This window comes from Bos grunniens, chromosome 10 (assembly GCF_055505025.1).
Source record: "Bos grunniens cultivar Pamir isolate PY7600 chromosome 10, Bosgru_T2T1.0, whole genome shotgun sequence".
NCBI lineage: Eukaryota > Metazoa > Chordata > Mammalia > Artiodactyla > Bovidae > Bos > Bos grunniens.
This window is the reverse complement of record NC_141174.1, coordinates 81,553,350-81,577,737: the sequence shown is the minus strand read 5'-3', so window position 1 is coordinate 81,577,737 and position 24,388 is coordinate 81,553,350. Positions and strand designations below refer to the sequence as shown.

The 24,388-nt window shown below is 52.5% G+C and overlaps 1 protein-coding gene and 1 long non-coding RNA gene across 5 annotated transcripts; one reads left to right on the top strand and one right to left on the bottom strand.

Moving 5' to 3' along the window:
* Positions 1-11,394: 11,394 nt before the first annotated feature.
* NFATC4 (nuclear factor of activated T cells 4) lies at positions 11,395-21,326 on the bottom strand. 4 transcript variants are annotated; one of them, XM_086322556.1, is made up of 11 exons: positions 20,641-20,798; positions 20,337-20,465; positions 18,154-19,249; positions 16,566-16,728; positions 15,761-15,960; positions 15,281-15,453; positions 14,712-14,852; positions 13,693-13,748; positions 13,312-13,438; positions 12,536-13,117; positions 11,395-11,810 (listed from the first exon to the last, which is right to left on the bottom strand). In XM_086322556.1, exons 2-11 carry the CDS (start codon positions 20,434-20,436, stop codon positions 11,743-11,745), a joined length of 2,706 nt encoding a protein of 901 aa, XP_086178682.1. In that variant the 5' UTR covers positions 20,437-20,465; positions 20,641-20,798; the 3' UTR covers positions 11,395-11,742. The 4 variants fall into 4 exon arrangements, with proteins under 4 accessions (XP_086178682.1, XP_086178681.1, XP_086178680.1 ...); XM_086322555.1 differs by lacking the exons at positions 20,337-20,465; positions 20,641-20,798 and adding an exon at positions 21,199-21,326; XM_086322554.1 differs by lacking the exon at positions 20,641-20,798 and having other exon boundaries at positions 20,337-20,635.
* Positions 21,327-21,407: 81 nt separating this feature from the next.
* Positions 21,408-23,202, top strand: LOC147365191 (uncharacterized). Its single transcript, XR_015135233.1, has 2 exons — positions 21,408-22,124; positions 22,212-23,202. It is a non-coding gene; the product is annotated as an uncharacterized LOC147365191 (long non-coding RNA).
* The last annotated feature ends 1,186 nt before the right edge of the window (positions 23,203-24,388 follow it).

The window sequence follows — 24,388 nt, the reverse complement described above, 5'->3', positions numbered from 1 at the left end:
TCCCTGGCCTCTCCCATCCAGCCTGTCATCAAGTCTGGTAGATGGATTTCTCTTCAACCAGTAAGTAGTGAGTGCCCGCTGTGTGCCAAACGGTGGTCTAAGTACGAGAGGTGCATCAGTGATCATGGTCCCTGCTCTCATGGAGCCTATCTCTAGCACTGAACAAAAAGGACGACTTAAGTATTTCATTGTAATTGTATTAAGCGTTATGAAAGAAAGGAATTCTGTAAGTCCTGCAATTTCTTTAAGACATTAACTTTATTTGCCTGTGTTTCCTAAACTGACCTCAGAAATTAACACTCCCCCTTATGTTGAACATAGAGACTTTATTTTTAGAGTAGTTTTAGGTTCTTAGCAAAGTTGAGTGGAAAGTGCTATACGGAGTTCCCGTATGCCTCCTCCACTCACATATGTGCCACTTTCAACATCCCACATCCGTGTGGTGCTTTTGTAACAATAGATGAATCAACACGGACACTTCAGTGCCAACCAAGGTCCACAGTTTACATTAGGGCCGCATTAGGGCCCTATTTAAAATTGTATGTATACAATTACGTGATAACACTGAGACTCAGAGCTGCAGGCGGTAGGGAGCCTACAAGCTTTCTAAAAAGGAAGTGGCATGCTTACATTAGTGTTCTGCAAACAATTCATTCACTGCTTCTTCTTATCTGACCCATGAATGTGCCCTTATCTTCTGATATTTATTTGGTTTAGATGCCACAGACACCATTTGCCCAGGCTGTGGAAGTGACCTTTATACTCGTCTGCCAGTCACCAGATGGTCCCACCACTTTCACCCCTGATTTGACTCGGAATCCAGATCTGCAGGTTACAGAAGAATGCCACTTTCTCTGTGGCATGAGTTTGCTCAGACATTTACAGTAACTCCTACCAATGGTTTTCCAATATTCTTATCCATGGAACCCATTTGGTGATGGCAGCAGAATATAATGATTAAAAGCATAGGCTCTGATATTTGTAGTCCAGAGATGACATCCTAGCTCTAAGAATCCCAAATTCGTCTTTAAAGAGACGATGATAATACTGCTTGTCAAGGAGATGGGAGATTATGGGGCTTTAAAGAGACGATGATAATACTGCTTGTCAAGGAGATGGGAGATTATGGGGCTTTAAAGGAGATAAAACGCATAAGGTACTTGCATGCATGCTGAGTCCCTTGAGTCGTGTCTGACTCTGTGACCCTGTGGACTTGTGGCTCACCAGGCTCTTCTGTCCATGGGATTCTTCAGGCAAGAATACTGGAGTGGGTTCCCACACGCTTTTCCAGGGGCTCTTCCCCACCCAAGGACTGAACCTGTGTCTCTAACATCTTTTGCATTGGCAGGCAGTTTCTTTACCGCTAGGGCCACCTGGGAAGTCCAAAGTGCTTACTAGCATGTATAGTAAATATTTGACAATCATTAGCTCTTAGTGGTTTTGTTAATACTACTTCTCATAGTAAATCTTAAAGGAAGTCTAAAATATGAGATATAAAAATCAGTGCATATTATCTGAACATTATGATTCTACCCAGCTTACAGGACTAATCACTCAGCCCAATCTGATGTCCTTCCACCCCCAAATGCACTGTTCACCTTCACAACATTCACACAATACTGATCATCCACTTTGCACAAAGATGACACAGACTCTGAATTTTTGTCCATGCTATTCTTTCACTTCCTCTACCCGTCAAAACCTTATCTGAAGTCTGAGGTCCCAATTAAATACAACTTCCCACTTCCTTCTGAAGGCTTCCCTGGTGGCTCAGATGGTAAAGAATCTGCTTGCAATATGGGAGACCTAGGTTCGATCCCTGGGTCGGGAAGATTCCCTGGAGGAGGGCGTGACAACCCACTCCAGTATTCTTGCCTGGAGAATCCCCATGGACAGAGGAGACCGGCAGGCTAAAGTTCATCGGGTCTCAAAGAGTCAGGCACGACTGAGCGACTAAGCACAGCAGAGCAATGAACAATGAAGCCAGAGCAAATTTTTGTGACAGCGTCACATTTCGGAGAACAAGAGATCACCCTCTTGTTCTACTCTCTTGTACTACAACTTCAGGGAAACAATGCGGAGTCTTGATGGAGGCAGGAAATGGAACATAGCCAGAGCCACTCAAAATAGAGTGACCCCCAAATCAGGTGAGACAGTAGCCAGTGGGGTGCTAAGTTGGAAGTGCTAACATTTTCAGAATGGAGAAAATAATACCAAAACAACTTAAAATGGCATTGGAGTTTAGCCTCTTTCGCCTTGGAAAAACCTTTCACGCTCTGTATCTTCACTCGTGTTAGGGGTGATAAGATGCTTCAGCACCTGGTTGAATCTAAGTGGTATGGCTTTGTAGCTTTCTTCCTCTGCCTGTTGCCACCATGAGGGATAAGGGATGAAGAAGACTTCTCTGAGACTGAGCAACATCCTTAAAGGACCTAAGAATGGATGTGGAGGGGGCACAGTGAAGGTTCAAAGCAAGTTCTGCCCCTTGTCTCTACAAACACCCAGCCTGTTTACCCATCCCCACTCCACCCAATCAGGGAAGGACTGGGGGGTTGGGAGCAGGGCTTGGACACCCTGTATTTTATCTAGCAACCTTGAGAAGGAAGGTCACCTTCTGTAGCCTCCTCTGCACTCTGCCATTTGTTACATAAAGCTCTTCTTGTTGTTGCTGTTCAGTTGCTCAGTCGCGTCCAACTCTTTGTGACCCCATGGACTGCAGCACGCCAGGCTTCCCTGTCCTTCACCATCTCCTGGAGCTTGCTCCAACTCATGTCCATTGAGTTGGTGATGCCATCCAACCATCTCATCCTCTGTCATCCCCTTGTCCTCCTGCCTTCAATCTTTCCCAGCATCAGGGTCTTTTCTAATGAGTCAACTCTTCACATCACGTGGCCGAAGTATTGGAGTTTCAGCTTCAGCATCAGGCCTTCCAATGAATATTCAGGGTTGATTTCCTTTAGGATTGACTGGTTTGATCTCCTTGCAGTCCACAGGACTCTAAAGAGTCTTCTCCAATACCACAGTTCAAAGCATCAATTCTTTGGTGCTCAGCCTTCTATATGGTCCAACTCTCACATCCATACATGACTACTGGAAAAACCATAGCTTTGACTCTACAGACATTTGTCGGCAAGGTAGTATCTCTGTTTTTTAATATGCTGTCTAGGTTGGTCATAGTTTTTCTTCCAAGGAGCAAGCATCTTTTAATTTCATGGCTGTAGTCACCATCTGCAGTGATTTTTGAGCCCAAGAAAATAAAGTCTGTGACTGTTTCCACTGTTTCCCCATCTATATGCCAAGAAATGATGGGACCAGATGCCATGATCTTCGTTTTTTGAATGTTGAGTTTTAAGCCAGCTTTTTCACTCTTCTCTTTCACTTTCATCAAGAGGCTCTTTAGTTCTTCTTCTCTTTCTGCCATAAGGGTGGTGTCATCTGCATATCTAAAGTTATTGATATTTCTCCCAGCAATCTTGATTCCAGCTTGTGTTTCATCCAGCCTAGCATTTCTCATGATTAACTCTACATATAAGTTAAATAAGCAGGGTGACAATATACAGCCTTGTCATACTCCTTTCTCAGTTTGGAACCAGTCAGTTGTTCCATGTCCAGTTCTAACTGTTGCTTCTTGACCTGCATACAGGTTTCTCAGGAGGCAGGTGAGATGGTCTGGTATTCCCATCATACCATAAAACTCTAGCACATTGGAATTGGAAGCAATCTCAGATACAGTTTGGACCAGCCCAACCTCTGCATTTCACTACTTAAAAAATGAGTGATATCCAAATGGGAGCATGAACCCCAGGGCCTTTGATTCCAAGTCTAAAGTTCAGTATCCGGACTGTCTGTCTGCCTCATGTGAAGGCAATCCCGCATGTTTACTTTTCATGTGATTTCACCCATGTGATAAGGAACCGGCTGCAGTATCGTGGAAAACATTGCTGGACCTGGAGTTACAAGCTAACCTGCGAACCCCAGCTCTGTCCCTGAGGAGCTGTGTGACACTCGACATTACTTAAGCCTCCTGTGTCTCAGTTTCCTCATCTATGAAATGGGAAATAGTAATAGAACAACTTCCCAGGATTGTTGGGAGAGGATTAAATGACGTGGGCTTTTTGAGGGTTTGGTGAGATGCTTGGAGCAGAGTGAGCCTTCCCCAGATGTTATCTACTTCTGTTGCTGCTGTTCTTGGTACATATTTCTGAACCTTGGTTGCAGCAAGCATGGAGTTAAAACACATAATGTATGCTCCTAACACGCATCACAAAAATGGCAGCTTTTATTATTCACTGTGCAAGGAGAGACGGAGTTATAAACATTGACTCTGCTCTTTAGGACCTTACAATCTAGTAGGAGAAAACAGGGAAAGCTCTCTTAAAAGAATACAATTAACAGGCAAATCTATGATTCCTAGGGGCCACATGACTGTAAATTCTTAGAAAGGGGAATTGATCTTCAAGGGATGGTCTGAGAAACCGAAGAAAATGATATAGCATGGGACGTTCGTAGGAACAGGAACAAGGTCTTGCTTTTTCTAACCTTCCTCCTCCCATCTGCCCACCCCACCCTCCCCCTTGTTACTGCTGCCCCCTGGTGTCTATCCCCTTCCTAGCGCGCCTGGGCGCTGTTCCCTTGTTCACTAGGAGGAAGGGGCCACCACCTGCCCAGGACACAGCCAAGCGGGACAGAAGATCGGCTAGGTCCTGCTGGGAAGGAAATGAAAAAAGTCAAAGTATTAGTTGCGCAGTCGTGTCCGACTCTTTACGACCCTATGGACTATAGCCTTGTCCATGGAATTCCCCAGGCAAGAATACTAGAGTGGGTAGCCATTCCCTTCGCCAGGGGATCTTCCCTACCCAGGGATCAAACCTGGGTCTCAGACGCTTCACCATCTGAGCCACCAGGGAAACCCACTGGGAAGGAAGGGATCTCTTTTCTTCAGGTTCTCCAGCCTGGACAAGGACACAAACAGCAACTGCCTAGATGGAGGGGAGGGAAGAAACCAGGCATTTATGGTTCGCTGGAGAGTGCATCCAAAGTTGCCTGGGACACATCCAGTGGCTTCGAGACCTGGGAGCAGCAGACAAAGGGGCCGAATCTCCAAAAGGGAGACAATTGTGACACGTGAGAACAGGTTGCCCCTCCCCCTCCTAGAGCTTCAGCTTCACTCCCTCATTGGCGTCAGTGTGTAAACATGCTTGTTTTTCCTTATAACAAAGATAAACATCTCAACCCTTTTCAAGATTCACAGTTATATATTTTGTAGAATGCTTGCCAACTTGGGCTTGTTTGGTGCTTTCTTATGAATAGACTGAGGTTATGGGTTTGGAGAAAGAATATCATGGAGGTTATATGAGATTCTTAATGTATCATATCAGGGACCCCCTGATATCGAATGACTTATTGCTGGTGATGTTAACCTTGATTGCTTGGTTAGGGTGGTATTTGGCTGGTTTCTCTACTGTGAAGTTTTTAATTTTTCCCTTTCCATACTCTATTTGTTAGAAGCAAGTCACTAAGTCCAGACCATGTTCAAGGCAAGAGTTATTAAGCTCCATCTTCTAGAGCAAGGGACAGTACATTAAAACCCTCACAGTAATTAGTAGGGCTAATTTTGGAGCAGATACTTTGAGGCTTTACAAATATCCTGGTCTCCCTGAAAGTTTTACCTACAGATTTTAGCACTCATCAATGGATCTTGCCTATAGCAAGATGGTCTAATGGTGATTTCCTATTTCCCTTATTCCTTCTACACATATTAAGAGAAATTTTTTCTGAAAAGATTATCCCTTCTCTCATTTATTCAGTCATTTATTTGTAGCAGTGTGGACTTACAGAGATTTATTATTTGAATTATAATCTAATATTATCATTACTTTTTACATTGCTCAAATTGTTTCAGCTCTGGCCACTGGAACGTCATTTGAGTTGGCTCTTGTGTCTTTTGAATAGGTGCCTTGCCTTTTTGGCACTTACTTTCTGGCAATGTACATTGCTCCAGAATTACGTCGTATTTTCCCTGTTCCAGTTCTAGAATTAGCCATTTTTCCAAAGAACCCTGGTTCCTTTTATTGGAGAATGGTATTTAGAAGCCAAAAGCTAGATGCTAGGTGTCTCCATTGCTAATGAGTGCCACTCATTTTAGGCTTTCCTAGCAGACAAAGCTTCCAGAGAAGGCAATGGCACCCCACTCCAGTACTCTTGCCTGGAAAATCTCATGGATGGAGGAGCCTGGTGGGCTGCAGTCCATGGGGTCGCTAAGAGTCCACGACTGAACGACTTCACTTTCACTTTTCACTTTCATGCATTGGAGAAGGAAATGGCAACCCACTCCAGTGTTCTTGCCTGGAGAATCCCAGGGACGGGGGAGCCTGGTGGGCTGCCGTCTATGGGGTCACACAGAGTCAGATACGACTGAAGTGACAGCAGCAGCAGCAGCAGCAGACAAAGCTAACAAATATATGTATGTATATTAACCCCTATATACACACAATATCTATATTTATCTCTGCATCTATTTGTGTGTTTATGTGTGTGTAATATGTACATATATATCATAGAGATACCTATGGATTATTGGTCTATGTAGATATTTATATAGCTCTATTATATATATTCTATAACATGTATAATATTATGTTAATAGACATAGACATAGATATCTGTAAAGTGAGAATGAGTTCATTCTGATATCTCCAACTTGAATCCAGCACCACAAAGTTTATTCTGGCCTTCCACTCCCCACATCAACCTAACCACCCCCTTCTTTCCCTGACAGTAGAAACCCTATCTCACTACAATTTATTTACTTACTGTTCAACACTAGTATACAGGTTAAGTAGTATCAGAATTGTTAACCTGTGACCCTTTTACCAGCTATAACCTTTATGTATGATTCCTTTTGTCTTACAGTATCCCGTCAAAACACTGTTTTCCAAAACTACCTGTTTTAGCTCCTCCCCCACATTTTCCATTTATATTCATAATACAGTTAGATTCATATATTACATTTTGCATTCTATTTAGGATTGAATGACTTTTAAAAGTTTTGATTACAATTAAGTTCTTTCTTTGTAGAGTTCTATAGATCTCGACATAGAAAAGTGGCATAGAGTCATGTGTTCACCATCATGATAATCACCCAAAACAGTTCCATCACACTGAAAATTCCCATGTGTGATCCCTTTGCAGTCAACAACACCTTGTTCTCTAAGTATTCTCCCTGCAACCACTGATCTGTTTTCTATCATTTTGCCTCTTCCAGAGTGTCATGTAAATAGAATCACACAAAATGTAGCCACTTGAGTCTGGCTCCTTTCACTTAGCAAAGTGCGTTTAATGCTTATGTATATCGTTGCATGAATCAATAGTTCATTGATTTTTACTGCTGAGTAGTATTCCACTGTACGGGGCTTCCCAGGCAGTGCTAGTGATAAAGAACCTGCCTCAATGCAGGAGATGTAAAAGACACAGGTTCAGTCCCTGGGTCGGGAAGATCCCCTGGAGGAGGGCATGGCAACCCACTGCAGTATTCTTGCCTGGAGAATCCCATGGACAGAGGAGCCTGACAGGCTGCAGTCCACAGAGTCACACAGAGTTGGACACGACTGAAGTGACTTAGCACATACGCATGCATTCCACCACATGGACATACTACACTTCATCTGTTTACCCACTGAAGAACATCTTGGTTGTTTCCAGTTTGGGTTGTTAATGAATAAAGCTGCTATACACATTTGGGAACAGACTTTTGTATGAACATATTATTTTATTTACCAGGGTCAATATGTAGGGAAGAGATTGCTGGTGGTATTGCATGGCAAGTCTATGCTTAATCTTATAAAGAATACCCACACTGTTATGTCTTTAAGTCTTGTATAGTCAAGAGGTTCCTTCCCCATATCCTTTTTTTCCCTTTTCTTTTCTTGAAATGTTTTGTGGAATCGACCAGACAATGATGCCATTAAAACCATCTTCCAAAAATATACCAAACCCCTACATACTTCCCAAATTGCATCTGGAGTTTCCAGGAGGTATGTGAGATGTTACTCCTCTGCAGCCTTCTTCCCGACACTTACCAGGTCTGGCAAGGGGTGCTCCAAGCAGAGCCCAAACCCACCTGGAAGCCTGCCCAGGGTGCCCTCCCCACGTGCCTTAGAGGTCCAGACATCCAGCCAGAGAAGGCGACTCGAAAGTTCTAGGGCAGCTCGTCCTGCACCAAAGCTCCAGGCTGCCCGGAGACCATCTCAGATTGTCCAGGGAGCAAGACAGAGTCGGGTGAGGGGAGTGGTAAGCTGCAATAGCAAGAATGTGTGTGCCTTTCCCCTCCCCCAGCACACCTTTCCAGGTGACCTTCCACCCAGAGTAGGCCAGACTAGATCTGTGAGAAGGGGGCAGGGAGCTGTTTTAGAGCCTGAAGTGGGAAGGAATGACCCTTAGTTGACAAGCAACTCTAGTTCTCAAACTTCCTTGTCCTGGAGAATCACCTAGGGTACTGTTTAAAATGCTGAAACTCAGGCCTGCCCCCAGAGAATACAACAGAGCAGGTCAGGGGTTGCCTAGGAATCTGTATGAAGAACAAAAATGAAAAAATAAATAAATAAAGCCAAAAACCCTCCCTAATGACTCAAACACAAGTGATCCTCAGACCACACTTCGAGAAACCCTGGCCAAGAAAATGTTTTCTGGCACCAACCGAAGATCCACCCCCCTTCTCCTCTCTCCCCCAACTCCAGCCTCAGGGAGTTGGATGTCTTAGGAACCTGGGAAGAGACAATGACCCTGGGAGCTGACCTACTTTAGGATTCTAATGGGAAGAGGGGTTAGGCCTTTAAATTGTGGGCCCAGAGGGCAGAACAGTGCCCTGGCAGAGCAGTCACAAGGAAGCAGATGAAGAACTGTAAGGCAAATCTACTGTACCAATCCCAACCTGTTGCTGTCGTGATTTAGTCACTAAGTCGTGTCTCTTTGCAACCCCATGAACTGCAGCACACCAGACTTCCCTGTCCTTCACCATCTCCTGGAATTTGCTCAGATTCATGTCTATTGAGTCAGTGATGCTATCTAACCATCTCATCCTCTGCCACCCTCTTCTCCTTTTTGCCTTTAATCTTTCCCAGCATCAGGGTTTTTTCCAACTCATTGGAAAAGTATTGAAGTTTTAGCTTCAGCATCAGCCCTTCCAATGAGTATTCAGGGTTGATTTCCTTTAGGATTGGCTGCTTTGATCTCCTTGCTGTCCAAGGGACTCTCAAGAGTGTTCTCCAGCACCACAGTTCAAAAGCATCAGTTCTTCAGTGCTCAGCCTTCTTTATGGTCCAACTTGCACATCCATACATGACTACTGGAAAGCCTAAGCCCAATCATCTAGTGGGAAAGCGCCCTTTACCTTTGGATAGGTTTCCCACTATGGCTACAAAGCCCCTCAGAATCCAGCTGCTGCTTCCCCCTAGTCCTTACTCATGGCGCCCCATTTCTAGAACTTCACCAGTTCTATGAGTGTGCCAAGGCCCTGATTTGTGGGCCCTCCCTCCAGATATAGTCCATTTGGGGGTACTGCCTGGGCCTGCCCTTGCCCCACTCTCAGCCCAGTCAACCCCCAGGTCATGCTTCAGATCTCGGTCTAGAAGTCAACCCCAAAGTTCCCTCTGACCCCCACAGCTGGATGGAGCATCCCTACTCTCTGTATCCCATATTAAAATTATTTATTGCCCCCCACCCATCTGACATACTGTCTGTATAAAACACCTTTACTGAGTTGAATTGTTGAGTTATAATGCACTGTTTTTAATCTGTCACCCCATGAGGCCATGGGGTCCTCCAGGACCCACTAGCTGGCATTTAGTAGCTGCTCAATAAATGCCTGGCAGTGAATGAATGGCAGTGCCCTGGCAGAGAGTAAAACAGTCTGCCTGGGGAGGCAATGAGCCCTCATCACTAAAGCCTTTCATTCACACAGGCTGATGCATCCCCTGTCAGATCTCGCAGGGGGAGTTGAAGAGTGCTGGCTAGGACATGTGCGCCCTGGGTCCCTCCTGCCATGGGAGCACTGGGTGACCACACTAGCCCTGCTGGAGGATACCTTTGAGGAGCAGCCACGCCCCAGCGAGCCAATCACCTGATGTCAGTCTGGTTCGCAGCAGTTTGTGTTCAGGAAGATAAAGCAAATTCATTGCAAATCAGCAATGACCAGACCAGAGGTCACCCTGGTTCTCTTGTCCTCCATTCCAGAGCCAGCTTCTGTCACACCCACTCCTGAATACATGGGGACTTGCCAAGCCTGTCTGGACACACTGGACACAGAGAGGCCCCACCAGCCTTGAGGCAAGGCAAGTTCCTAATACCTGAATATCTCTGGGCCGTGGCCCCTGCTGTGTGCCAGGCTCTCCCCAACCCACTGGGACTTGGGCCCCCAGGCTGTGAAGACAGGGGGCCATCCAGCTTTCCCAGGCTGGGCTTGTCAGTGGTGATAGCTGCACATATAGAGCGGGCCGGAGTTCAGGCAAAGCCAGGGCTCCCAGGGAGCTGCTTAGCTTCCTTCAATCTACCTCTGAAGCATAGATCTTTCCCAAATGTCTTCACAGTCCCCAAAGAGGGCAGAATCCAGAGCACGGATGGGCCCAGGCCATTCCTCCCTCAGCCCCTACTCTGCTCCAGAGAAATAAGCTTCGGGGGCCTGACCCCCATGGGTTAGGACATCTGAGGGTCGGCTCGGGGCAGGAGCCCAGGAGTGTAGCGTTCAACCTGCTATTGATTAGCTGTGTTATAAAGGGCAAGTCCATTTCCCTCTCTGAACCTTTGAGTCCTCCTTGATAAATGAGGGAGAGGGACTAGACAGGTGTTTCCTGACCCTGGCTATGAATCAGAATCATCTCAGTGATAGTAAGAGAAAGTAACTTGAAAATACACAGATTTTCCCAAAGCTCCTAAAGGAATCTGAATCCCCAGGGAGGAGAGGTTTACAAGCTCTCGCTCCCAACCTTGCCCTGGTGGGTCAGGGGGAGGCTCTGTTGTCGGTATTGTTTAGTCCCTAAGCTGTGTCTGATGCTTTGTGACCCTATGGACTAGAGCCCGCCATGCTCCTCTGTCCACGGCATTTCCCAGGCAAGAAGATAGAAGTGGGTTGCCATTTCCTTCTCCAGGGGATCTTCTCAACCCAGGGATAGACCAATGTCTCTTGTATTGACAGGCAGATTCTTTACCACTGCACCACCAAGGAAACCCCCTAAGGAGCCTCTGGGACCCTTCAAACCCTCCCCAGCCCCCTGCACCATGACTCTGGGATGCGATCTTCCCAGCCACAGCCCACCGCTTACCAGGTTCTAAGCTTCCTCCAGCCAGGGCTAGAGTAAGCTGCCCCATATCTCTCTCTCCAAAGAGTTCTGGAGCCGGAAGCACTAGTCAGCGAGCAGTTTATTAGCCATCAGCCTGTCCGGGCCTCCCCACGCCGAGGCCTGTACACAGTCTAGACAGGGCCTTCGCTCCCGGCAACCCTCCAGTCCTCGTGTGCAGGCCCCACCCAGAGTCCACCCCCACCCCAGTCCTCCACACTCTCCTGCTCCCACCCCTTCAAGGCAGCACCAGATCAGGGGCCACACCTCAGCTAGAGGAGGGGAGAGAGGGCAAGGGAGAGGAGGCGAGAGCTAGGGAAAACGGAACCAGATTGGCCCCCAAGCCTCTGGAACCACCACCCCAGGACAAGGGAAAGTGGGTAGGGCTGGGAGCAGGGTGCCAGGCGATGGTTCAGGCGGGAGGCTCTTCTCCAGGAGGTGCAGGGAAGCCACTCAGGTCTCGGCCAATGATCTCACTCACTGTAAAGGAGGGGCAGTTGAGAGACTGGGAGCAGGGCAGGTCGCCTCCTTTTCCAGAGACCCCCAATCCATTCCAGGCAGGCCTCCCTCTAGGATGCCTCTAGATTTCTCCTGCACTGGCTGGCTTCTCTTCCACTGGGCCTCAGTTTCCCCACTGTGTCCTAACACCTGCTCTCAATCAAATCTTGCTCAACTCTGTCCACGTGGGCTCTCGGGCCCTCATGCCAGCCCCTTCCTGCTGGCTCAGCCCGCACTGTCAGCAGGGCCGGAAGTGGGTGTAGCCGATGGGAAGAAGAAGAGTAGAAATAAGTGTCCTCATCGCCACTCAAGACCACAGTCACCATGTTTGGGGGGAGGTGAGACAAGGGAAAACTTGACTGAACACCAGCAAACCACTGCCCCCCTCTGAAACTCAGTGTCTGAATCTGCAAATTGAGGGAGCTAGATTGAATGGTCTTGCAAGTACTTCTAGCCCTGTGTCTTTGTGATCTGGGGTCGAGGGCCTAGGCAGAAGGGTGGGGCAGGTACTCCCTGCCCCCTTCAGAATTAAGTTAACCGGAGTCAGCTGGCCACACGCACCAGGCACTTGCCTCCTGAGGCCCTCCAACTGGCCCCGAGGGGCCATCAGGGCCCAGTCTCTGGAAAGCCAAACTCCAGCCCTCAGTAAACATGCAGAGCAACCTCTTGCACACACTCACACTCGCAGCCCCGGGTCCCACACCCACCTTCCTCCAGCGTGATACCCTGGATAGGGACACTGTCTCGGAAGCCGCTGCCGTAGCCACCCCTGGATTTCTCCTGCTCCGGAGCCCCCTCCCCAGGGCCGTAGCTTGGCCCTACCTCACTGTATCCCTCAGCAGGTGGGGGGTGAACACTGCCCTGGGGAGGGAAGGGGCCTTCAAGTGGTGGGGATGAAGGCATCGGGGGCCGGAAGGGGGAGGGAGGAGGGAACTGCAGCCCCAGGGGAAAGGGGGAGCCCCGTCCTCCATAGGGGTCACTAGGGAAGGGCCGGGGAAGGAGAGAGACTGGAGGTGGGCGGGCACAACCTGTGGCACCCCCAGTCTCAGGGAACATCCGCAGGCCGGGTCTGTAGGATGGTGGGGGCCCCGTCTGGGGGTACAGAGGGGGCGTGCCATAGCTGAAGCCTTCTGACAGGTAAGGAGTTTCATAAGCAGGGTCTTCATGGGGATAGGAGGGGTAGGGGGGCCTGGGTGGTGAGAAGTCCATGTCAGAGCCAAAGGGGGGGCCCGATGCTGAGGGGAAGCCCCGGAGAGATGCATCCGGCAGAGGCTCCTCCTTGAAGATCACTGGATGGAGGGGAAGCAGGAGGACATGCTGCTGAGAGGGCTGGCAGTCTCCCCACCACATACCCGCTGACCCCACCTCTCCAGCCCAGGTTTCATCCAGCCCTTAGCCCCTCCCCATGGGGCACTGCATCCCTCTGCCCCTGCCTTAGCCCCCACATCCCCACCCTGCCACCACAGGCTGTACCAGAACGCACCAGGCAGGAACTTGAAACTCTGGGTAGGACTGCGCTTCCTCCGCCCATTGGAGACGTAAAAGTAGACCTGGACCGGCCGGGACACGCGCTTGTTGCTGTACTCAGGGACGGCCAGGGTCAGAGTCACCTGGGGAGGAGCAGAGGATGAGGCACGGAGCCCTCTGGGATCTAGGCTCAGCCCAAACACCACCTCCTGGCTTTTTCCATTTGCTAAGGAGCAAAATTCATCCCCCAGAGGTGTCCCTGCTTCCAGAATGGCCAGGATGTCTCCTCTAGCAAAGAACAGGTCACTTCTGGAGTCCACTCCCAAGGCAAGGGAGTCAGCTGAGAATTTCCTGACTTCTCCCACCCCCAGGGTGGAGACCCTAGGAACACGGGTACCTCATTGCTCTGCAACCGGTTCACCGTGGCCTCCTCCTCCCATTGCAACTTTCCATCTGTGCAGAAAGAACAGGGAGCTCCAGCCCAGCCCCACAGTCCCTGCCCACTGCCATTTCCCCTCTTGCTGAGCTAAGGCCACACTCAGAAGGTCCTAACAAAGCCTGTTTACTCAATCTAATGGAACAGCCCACTGCCTGTTTACTCAATCGAATGGAACAGGCCGGGTTTACAACTGTCTCCAAGATCTCAAGCCATCAGTTGAGCCAAGAGGAATGGCAGGACCAATCCAGGGACCATAAAAAACTCCTGAGCCCTCCCACCCAACTCCAAACATCATCCCCTCGCATGATAGAGCTGGAAAGAAGTTCAAGGGTAGGAAAGGGTCTCAGCTTGAAGGGAGTCAATAAGACTCCAAGTCTCAGGACCCAGAACCTCTGACTCTGCTCTGATATGGTCCTAGGGTGCTAAACTTGAAGGCAGGGGCTGGGGCTCTGAGCAGGTAGGGTTAGGGGCAAGCTGAGCCTCAGGCTGGGGGGTGTACCTGGGCCCCTCAGTCTTCCCTTCTCACCCCTGCAGCTCTATGCTGGATGCCTCACAGGCTCTTGTCATCATAGCTGTGCTGCCAGTCCGGAAACTCAGGAGGGGCTCAGGGTCTGGCATAGTCCCTGAGGGCTACGGGTATAGTCCCATAGGGCTATAGTCCCATAGTCCCATAGTATAGGGCTATGAGTCCCATAGGGCTCAGGGTATAGTCCCCTCTTCCTTTCTCATCTTCCCTGTCCACATGAGGGTAAATTAGCTCACAGCTGACTCATCTTTAATAAAAAGAATGTGTATTTCTTACATTTATTCACCATCTTGAGCATTTCAGATGGCTGTCATATGCAGGGGAAGCAGTGCAAGAGGAAGGGCATCTTTCCGTTCCATTTTACAGGTAAGGAAATTGAGGCTCCACTTGCTAGTGCAGAGACTGTTCACCCTCCCCGTTCCAAGCTCTTCCTCCCAGAATGGGTACTCACCAGGGCCCCTCTCGATGAACACCACCTTGGAGTCTGGCAGGAAGTTGGAGCCAGTCAGCACGAGCTCCTCCCCTCCCCTGACAGAGCAGGCACTGGGGCTGTAGGCCTCCACCTGGGGCAGCTCCTGAGCTGATCGCTGGGCTGCAGAGCAGTGCAGGAAAGGCCTGGCTGGGCTGCTATGGAGAGGACAGGCTCCTGCGCCCCCACCCTGCCTAGGATAACTGCCACAGAGCCTGGAGGAGCGCTCCTCAGCAGCGGACACACAAGAAAAACAACAGTCTTCCTGGGGTCACACAGGCCAGGTAAGGAACCCCTCCTGGGCGGAGAGAGAGGCCAAGGGGCTGCCCAGGGGCAGATGGAGGCTAGGGTTGCTCTGGTCCAGCCTAGGGGCCGAATCTGCAGCCGGGGTAAAATAGAACACTTCCCCCAGCCCACCCACAATAGAAATAAAGGCTGGGTCCCTTAGGGGACCAGCCAGGCACGGCACACTGCGGAGGCCATGGGCAGACAGACACACGGACAAGAAGTTAGCCAGAGACAGAAGGATGGCACAGGGCCTCTTTGCTCACAGCACTCGATGGGTACCGATGCTGTCTGCACCGAGACAACCTTCCCGCTGCCTTGGGGCACGTGTACTCGGAACACCAGCCGCACGCGTGTGTTCTTGCGCCCAATGTCCGTCTCGCCCTTTCGCAGTTCAATATCTGAATTCCGCAGCTTCAGGATTCCGGCACAGTCAATGCTGAAGCCAAAGAACGGAAGGCAAGCCCTCCCATCTGAGGCCAGAAGGGGATGCCTCCCAAGAAGGGAGTCCCCATCCTCCATCCAAAGCCCTAAATGACCTTCTCTGGGAGATTATGGGGGTGGCTGTTTTAACCCAGAGTGCTCCCCACCCCCAAAGTCCTCCTCTAGATAGTAAGAGGGCCTGACACCTCCTAGGGATGATGTCTAACTCCTCTGGGGAGAGGAAGAGTTGGCCTAGCTTAGGCCCCATGGAAAAGGCTAGTCCTAAAGCCCGGAGACCAGAAGGAGATGGAGTGAGAACCTACTTGGCTGCCATGTTGTTCTCAGGGAGCAGGGTCATCTCCAGCACCTTGGTGCCGCTGACTACGGCTTCGTAGCTGGCCGTGGCCACCATCTTGCCGGTGATGCGGTGCACCTGATAGAAAGCGTGGGGCCGCAGGTTCCTCTCGTCCGCCGTGCCGATGAACATCTGCAGGGTCAGGGGCTTCTCGCTGTAGCCCAGGAGCTGGCAGAAGGAGACGGAGGCCACCCGGCTGAAATTTCCCCTGTCTCATCCTTCACCCACGCCCAAGTTTTCAGTCCCCCCACCCCCCACCACTCCAGAGGAGTGAAAGATAAAGGACATCCTGGAAGGGATTCCCAGGGGGGATTGGGCACCAACTCTCCACCAGCTGGGGAGAAAACGTGGCCTGGAGTTCACAGTGTTATTCTTGGAATGAGGCCCAAACTGGGCTGGGTGAAGGGGAAAATCTTCCAAGAGAGACTGGCCCAACTGGACAGAGACAACCTAACTCCCAGTGAACTTTGGCCTCAGCCTAACCCCTCCCCCACATCTGGCAGCCCACCATTTTCCAGAGTAGACAGGAGGCTGGTGTCCCAAGGGATGAATGGAGTGGGGGTGGAGGCACAGAAGAGTAGAAAGTACATCCGGGTCCCTGAAGTGCACCCTTCCTCCCCAGCACTAGTCCCTCCCCCAGGCCGCCTGCAGGGTCATTGCTGAGAGGGAGTGTGGGAAAGGGCAGTGCCATGGGTCTGCACAGCTGCGGCCCATCTGCAGGGATCTGGGACTGGAGAAGAGACAGGCTATCAGGCCTGGCTTCTACCACTTACCTTCACTACAGGGTGACCACCAGGGGCTGCTTTGACAGCTCCCCGGCTGCCCTCTGTCTCATAGTGGGCCCGGTGGTGGGCTCTGGGCTGTACCTCAATCCTCAGCTCCAGCTGCTCATACTGGCTGGGCAAAGGCCAGTCGAGTGGGGGTAGGGCAGAGGTCCTGGAGAGAGACACAGAGAAGCACTGATCACCTGCAGCCTCAGACCTGAGTCAGGGCAACCCTGGGTCCCAACTCCCAGGGGTGTGAGGGAGGAAGGGGTGGGGTGGGTTTGAGAGAAAGGAAGTCAGAGCAGAAGTAAAATGGTCCACAAGCCTATAATCAGGGGCACTATGGGACAGGCCTCTGAGAGACCCTCGAGATAGGGGGGTGGGGGACACCAGGAGTGAGACTCCCTTCTTCCCAGCTCTGAACACTGGGTCTGGTGGGGGTGGGGCAAGGGTTCCCCTGGATACAGAGGAAGCCCAAGATGGGGTTCCTAGATGGGAAGAGTCAAATAAAGAAGCACAAATTCAGGGAATTCCCTGGTGGTCCAGTGGTTAGGATTCTAAGCTTTCACTGCAGGAGGCACAGGTTCCATTCCTGGTCTAGTGATCAGGAGCTAAGATCTCGCATTTCAAGTAGAACATAGTGGGCTAAGCAAGCCAGCAACTAACAGAGCAGGGCCTGATCGCATCCCTTCCCAGGCCAGCACACTTTCCACTAGTTGGAGCTGGACGGGTGGGTTCCAGAGAGCTGGGGATACAGATGTGCAACTTCCCTGTAGTGAGCACCCAGACACTCTGCGCCAGGGGATCTCAACTGGTAAGTGCCCGCAGGTGATACTCGGCAATGTTTGGAAACAACTAAAAAGTTGTTACAACTAGGAGAGTGGATAGAGGCCAGGATGCTGCTAAACATTCTACAATGTCCAGCTCAACCGACACAACAAAGAATTATTCTGCTCAAAGTATCAGGAGTGCTGAGGCTGAGAAACCCTGCCCTACAGGAACCCAGAGGAATGGGTGTTAAAATTTCTTTCCTCCAGGAAATTTTTCTGGATGAAACCAGCTCAATCTGACATCCAAGATTTAGGATTATAGAAATAGACACGGTTCTTTGAGGGTGAGAAGTGTAGAAGGGCAGTAAGAACTGCTTGTTTGAACATGAATTCTTTGACTTGCAAACACATGCTACTTCATCTAAATTTTGCAGATATACTTTTAAGCCACAAGTCAGGGCCAAGGAATTGAGTTAGAGAAAGGGGACTTCCTGCTGCCCATTGCAGGGCAGAATTCCAGCCCAGGATCCAGCACAGAGCTGAGAGTGGAGGACGCCTAGAGGAATTCCTCCTTTACCTAGGTGGTCCTTCTAGGGCTCCAGGGGCTTTTTCTAATATACAGGGAGTGACTGACCTTCGGCAAATCATCTGTCCAAAGGAGATGCCCGTTAAAAAATTCTTCCTAAAACTGAGTGAATGGCAGCAGTCAAGCTGGTAGTAGAGTCTCTCTTCTGTGCCCTAGGACCTTTTCCAAATTCATCCCTTGACCCTCCTACTCCCTGGGTGGGATGGCTGGAGACAGTGGTGATTTCAGGCACAACCCTCACCTGAAGATGGGGCTGTGTCCCCCGATCCGGGCCTTGGACCACGCCAGTGGAGAAGGCACCGCCAGGTAGTCCATGCCAGCTGCCTCCTTCCGAGGACCCCCAGGAGGAGCCCCGGCCTCCTCTGCTCCCGAGGGCAGCTTCCCATTGCATGGGGCAGGCTCCTCAGACCGAGGCAGAGCCACGGCCTGCTCGCTGGAAGTCCTCCGGGTCTTCTGGGGTATGCTTTCAGCTGATGGGGCTCCCACATAGTCAAAGGGGCCAGGGGAGCCAGGGTCCCGGACCAGAGGCAAGGGGGGTGGTGGAGGTGGTTCAGGCCCCTCCTCCCCTAGGCTGCCTCGGCGGGACAGAGCTGGGGAGGCCGAAGATGGGGTTCCCGAGCTGGAATAGCGCCTCTTGCCACATGGAGAGGCAGGTCGTGGGGAGGCTGGGGTGGGCCCAGGAGCGCTGAGGAGTAGCCAGCTATCCTCTGGCCCCCGGCCTCCAGGACTCGGACCATACAGGCTCCAGGGGTCATCGGGGGTCCACGGCCTTGGGGAGGCCCGGGGTGAGGGCAGTGGGGAGCCCAGGCCAAACCGGGAGGCTGCCTCATTTAGCTCAGACTCCACCTCGTCACAGGCCGCATACAAGGCTGCCTCGTCCGAGGCATCCGAGAAGAAGCTCCAGGAGGACAGGCTGCTGCTGCCCGGGCTCGGACTGAAGAACGGGCCCCCACCCTGCCCCCCTGCCTCTCGGTAGCCTCCAAAGCCTTCCGGTGGGGGGTAGTCCCTGGGGGAGCCTTCCCCCCAAGGATCTGGGTTGTCCTCCAGCGCAGCTGGTGGGTCGGGAGTGGGAGAGATAGAGGTGATGCGGATGCTGGGGCACTCAAGAACACGGCCTCCCCCAGCCCCCCCGGAGCTCCCTCCTGGCCCCCCCAGCCTCACTGATCGGGCTGGCTGGCTCTCCCAAGTGCCAGGTGAGGGGGCCGGGCGGGGTGGTGGGGAGTGCATGCCAGGCCGAGGGGGTGGAGGCCGGGGAATGCCAATGGGAGCAGCGCCATAGGGAGGGGGCTCCCCCAGGGCCAGACGGCAGCATGGTGGGGTGTCCTCTGAGTCCAGTTCTGTGGAAAGGGAAGGAGACAGAGACAGGGATGACACAAAAGGCGGGGAGAGAAAGAGGCAGGTGAGATGTCTAGGTTCCTGGAGTGGGCAGCCACCCCTGGCCAGTATGCTACCCCCGCCTCAGCAAAGAGAGGTCTCTGAAATGCCCTTCAGAGCCACAGAGACAAAAGCAGAGTTGGACTTGGGAAGGTGGAGGAGATAGATCCAGAAGTGCCGGACCTTTTCCTACTCAGAGAACCTCAGGGCTCTGGCCCTGGGACCTGGGGTACCAGACAGGGGGCGGGTCTCAAGGCGGGTCGAGAGGGGCTGGAGCTGGGTTTGGAGGCGTGTTTAGGGAAGCATTGGGCTGGGCTGGGGGCGACTCACACATGAACCCAATTAGCAGCGGTTCCCAAACCCCCAAACGGCGCTGGCAGGAGCCCCAGTTGCCATCGCAACGGTGGCCAGGGGAAGGGGGGCTCCAGGGCTGTGATGACGAGGGAAGGTGGCTCCTCCCTCACTCCCCCCAATCCGGGGGCGGGGGTGCAGCGAAGGGGGTGCTGCGCGCCGGCCCGGGGAGGCGCGGGGGGGCGGGGGCGCGGGCTGCGCGGATTCCGTGCGAGCGGCGGCCGCCGCCCCCGGCTCAATCCCAGCCATCTGCCTCTCATTGCGGCCAGACGGGGGAGGGGGAGGGGCGCCCTGGCGGGGCCTGAGAGCGCCCCCAGCCCTCGGCGTCCCGTCTGCGGGCCCAGAGCTCCGTCCCCGAGGGGCAAGCTCCAGAGTGTAATGTCCCCTTTCCCTGGCGGCGCCCTGGGCTCTCAGGACCGTGTTCCCGCCCGCCCCGCATCCCAGTGACAGTCGGCCCTGCCGAGAGGCGGCGCGCAGCCAACGGCACCCCCACCCCCACCCCAGTCACGACCTAAAAAGGAGAAAGTGGTGCCGGGCCCCCAGCCTCACGTCTGCAGATCCCCCCGAGCCCCGCGACTCCCCGCAACCTCTGACCCCCTCATCTCTCACCCCAGGCTCTCTCCCCTGAAGCCCCCAGACTCAGGACACCCGCCCCCTTCCCTCACGGAGCCCCAGACCCCTTCCCAGCCCCGCACTGACCTTCCCCCGCCCCACCCGCGCCCAGCGGGGGGGCCTCCTTTTCCTCCCCGAACACCAGCTTAAACTCCAGCTCCTCATCCTCGCAGCTCGCTGCCCCCATGGGTCCGGCCGGAGCCCCCAGGTCCCGGTCTGGGCGGGAGGGGGGATCTCAGGAGGCTGCAGTGTCTTGACCGGCGACTCCCTCCCTCCCTTCTCTGAGACGCCCCCTCCTCCGCCGCTGACGCCTCCCTCCGGACGCCCCCTCGTTATTATAGAAACTTTTCCAAACTTTTTTCCCCAAACTTCTTCAAAGTGCCCCCCCAACCTGTCTCTGATTGGCTGCCGGGGATGCTCCAGCCCCTCCTCCAGGGATGAGATGGGAAAACCACGCGCCCCTTGTGCCCCCTCCCTCCCGCAAGCCTCCCCGTCTCCCTCCCTCGGTCCTCTCTCCAGTCCCTCCCCCTCAAAAAAAAAAAAAAAAAAAAAGAACAAAACTGAATTGGAAAACGGTCTCTCCAGCGTTGGTAGGACCATAATGATGCCTATTGGCCCTCAGTGGTGACAATCATTTCCCGCAGGGCGCAGTCCCACCGCAATCCCCAACTTAGTCTGAATTCGAGGGCTCTGGGTTCGAATGCCTTAAAGGGGCCACATCCTGGGCCCACAGTGTAGAGGGCCCACGGAAGACCCTTTCTGAAGAGTTGTGCAGCCAGCCAGCAACTAGCAAGGAAGCACCACATTTTATCCCCTTTCCCTTGTCTAAGGGCAACCAGGCTCTGGGGTGCAGAATGGCTCCAGGCTGCTCTGAAGTGGAGAAGGCCATTCCTTTGAAGTCCCTAGCCTGAGGCCGCCCCGCCTAAGCCTTCTGGAAGGAAGCCTTTGCCTGGCCGAACCAGCCCCTCCACCGGTCCATCTCTCCCTGTCCCCCAAAAGTGAAGAAGAGTTATTGGTCTTGAGGCACTGTTCAAAGGTCCATGACTCCTGATGGGCGACAATCCAGGCCGGACTTTACTGCTGTCCTAGTCCCAGCCACCCGGAGGGGCCATTAACTAGCCTCCAAGGGAAGCCGGCTCTCTCCTCCCTAGAATCTTAGTCGGGAATGAATCTCGGTTCCGCTGGCATCCCGCTCCAGCTCTCCTGATAATCCTGGCCAGGTTTACCGGCGCCCAGCAGTCCTAAGACCGGGTGGGCCCCTGGGTTGGACACCTGTCACCTGGGCGGGAGAAGGAAGAAAGACTCGGACTGGAGTTCCTAGAAAGGACAGGCATATTGGGGTCCTGTTGTGCGGGAGGGATTTAAGTCGAAATTAGTTATTCAGATGCCTGTCGGTTAGGGTGGGTGCATGGGTGTTGGTACCATTCCCCCTACGCAGACCTTAGGCTACAAACCTATCAGCAGGCCGCAGCTACCTTTAATCTAAAGACCTCCAGCTGAGGGCCCAGCCCGCAGCTGTGCTCGGGCCCCGCACCGAAGGGGTTAAGCGACGGCCCTAGGCTCAGACGTTTACAAACACTCGGGAGCCGGGCGGGGACCGCGCCCGCTACTCTAATGAGAAACAGGCTCGGCGGGGCCAGGGCGCAGGGGAGGGCTGGCCCGGCCGGCCCGAACTCCGCCGCGGCCGAGGCGACTGCCCGCCCCCCTCCCCTCCCGCCCTCCCTCCGGCCCGCCCTGGGGACCCCCCAGCCCCGGGGGACCCCAGTGACGTGCGGAGCTGCCCCGGCGGCGAGCCCAGGACCGCGACGCCGGAGGGGCGGGGAGAAGAAGCCAGGCCGGCGGGGAGAGAAGAATGTTCCGAGGCCGCGCGGGGAGGTGGCCTGGTTTGATTTTTTTTTTTTTTTTTTCCTTTCTTATTACCCCCGCTTTGGTTTGTCGCCTCAGGTTACATTTCCCTTCCAGCTTCATCATGGAAATAAAGAAAGGAGAGACCCAAGGAGAGAGAGAGTGAGGAGCATCCTGAGACGGACTGCCAACCCGCACCTAAGAGGCTGACAGAGGGCCGTGGGAAGCCGAGGCAAGGCGGGAAGGGGTAGAGACCCTGCCCCTGCTCTAGCTCACCATCCCCGACACGCCGCCTACGCACCCCGCGGCCCCCCCGCCCCCTGCTCCGCAGCACTAGCAGACGTGCGCATTCTTTTCAAATGTCATATTTCCTTTGATCCTGGGCAGCGTTTCTCCATGTGTCTGGCTCAGCTCCTGCCCAGCCAGCCGCTCCCCTCGCCCTCACCCCACTCTGTATTTTCCTGAGGTCCCTCCCCCTCCTCCCAGCATCTGGAAGGCCCTGAGGACTGGCGTTGGCGCACATTCCCCTGGAGACTCTGGCCTCGCCTTCCAGTGACTCAATTTCCCCTCTGCGGGTGGGGGCCGGGAGGTGTGGTGCGGGTGGAGAAAAGAGTTGTTGCGCGTAAATGTGGTATGAACAAGCCTGCAGACTGCTCAGAGAGCCAAGCTTTCCTCGTGGGGCAGAGGAGGGGGGGCTCCCCTCGACTCTGAAAACCCTCGGATCTGTCTGAACTGCAGCTAAGGGATGGAATTTATAATTTCTGCGAAGTCCTGCCCGGGGAAAAGTGGGTAGTTGTAGGTTTGGGTTGCTCCGCACATCTGCCCCCTGGCGACCACAAAGACCCAGCCGCCCTCCCTCCCGCGGGTCCGGTCTCTCGACCGCCCGGCCTTGGTCCCCGATCCCCTAGCGCGCACATCTGAGCACAGCTCCTCTTTCTCACCTTGTGTTCGTGGAGCGTTGACTTCCGCTCTCCACTTTCACAAGCGTGACTCAACGGCCTTGGAAGCGGACTTTTCTTGTTGTTGTTGTTTCTAAATTACACAAAATACAGTCTCCTTGTAAAGGATTCAAGCCATACAAAAATATATAGTAAGCTGTGATCCCCCACCATTTTGTCTAAGTTTATTAACCTGTATATGGTACATATGGCTGGGCTTCTCAGGTGGCTCAGTGATAAAGAATCCTCCTGTCAATGCAGGAGGCACAGGAGACCCCGGTTGTATCCCAAGGTTGGGAAGGAGGAGGAGGAAGTGACAACTCGCTCCAGTATTCTTGCCTGGAAAATCCCATGGACAGAGTTGCCTGGAGGGCTACAGACCCTGGGGTTCCAAAGAGTCAGACACAGCTTAGCGACTGAGCTTGCACACACGCATGCCTGCCCTTTTTGTGTATGTCAGACCATGTTGCAAGCATTTTTCTTGACTTGCTTTTTTTTTTTCCCCTCAGTTAACAAATGACTTGGAGATCTTTTCCTGTCAGTACATGTACATCTGAAAATAGTAATAAAAACACTCCTCTTCATTTGAGATTGGTGAGAAAGCTAGGTCTGGAACCCAGGTTTTCTGGGTCCTTGTCCAGTGCTAATTCTACCATACCACATTTTATGTAGGAATCTGTCTTAGAGTGGCCTTCCCCCACCGCCGAAAATCAAACCCTTAAAAAAGAATGAGATGATGCAGGTAGGTTATTGTGGAGAGCAACCACAGGGGACAAAAATGGGGAACTGGGAAGAGTGAAATGGGAAAGCGGAAAAGCCATCCAAACAAGTGATGTGGAGCTGGTGGCCACCTCAAACAACTGGAACATTGTCCCAGCACTTTCTGTGGAGCCATACAGAATGTGATTCCAGAGACAGGATATTCGTCTACTCACCCTCACCTCCAGTGGTCAAAAGTTCCCCTTTAACTGTTAATTCCCTCACTCTTCCAGCTTTACACAAGTGTCAGAAAATGGTAGGTATTCCACAGTGCTGCAGCAAAGACGCCCCCGAGCAAGAGGCGTAAAAGATAGGAGCCATACCTGCAAGCTGGTACTCTCAGGTGACAGGGGCAAGCTATTGGTTGCCATAGTAATAGCTGGAGTAAAAAGATGGATGGAAGATGTGTCCTATCTAATCTTTAATTCACACAAAAAATATGTGTTGAGGAACTTCTATGTTTAGAGGCATTTCTAGGCATTGGGTGCCTGTATTTATAGAACAAGCCTCCAAGAATTGTTGGGTATCATCAGGTTAGAGATACATTTCATACTTGACATCTCCTTTTTCCTTTCCCCCTAACTGTACAGAACTGTT

What these genes read in the sequence shown, in the direction of transcription:
- NFATC4 (XM_086322556.1), bottom strand. Translation starts at nt 20,436, where the DNA reads ATGGGGGCAGCGAGCTGCGAGGATGAGGAGCTGGAGTTTAAGCTGGTG. An exon ending in GAGAACAACATGGCAGCCAA is followed by an intron (nt 15,454 to 15,760) that starts GTAGGTTCTCAC and finishes CTTTGGCTTCAG; the next exon opens with CATTGACTGTGCCGGAATCC. An exon ending in GTTCATCGAGAGGGGCCCTG is followed by an intron (nt 13,749 to 14,711) that starts GTGAGTACCCAT and finishes CTTTCTGCACAG; the next exon opens with ATGGAAAGTTGCAATGGGAG.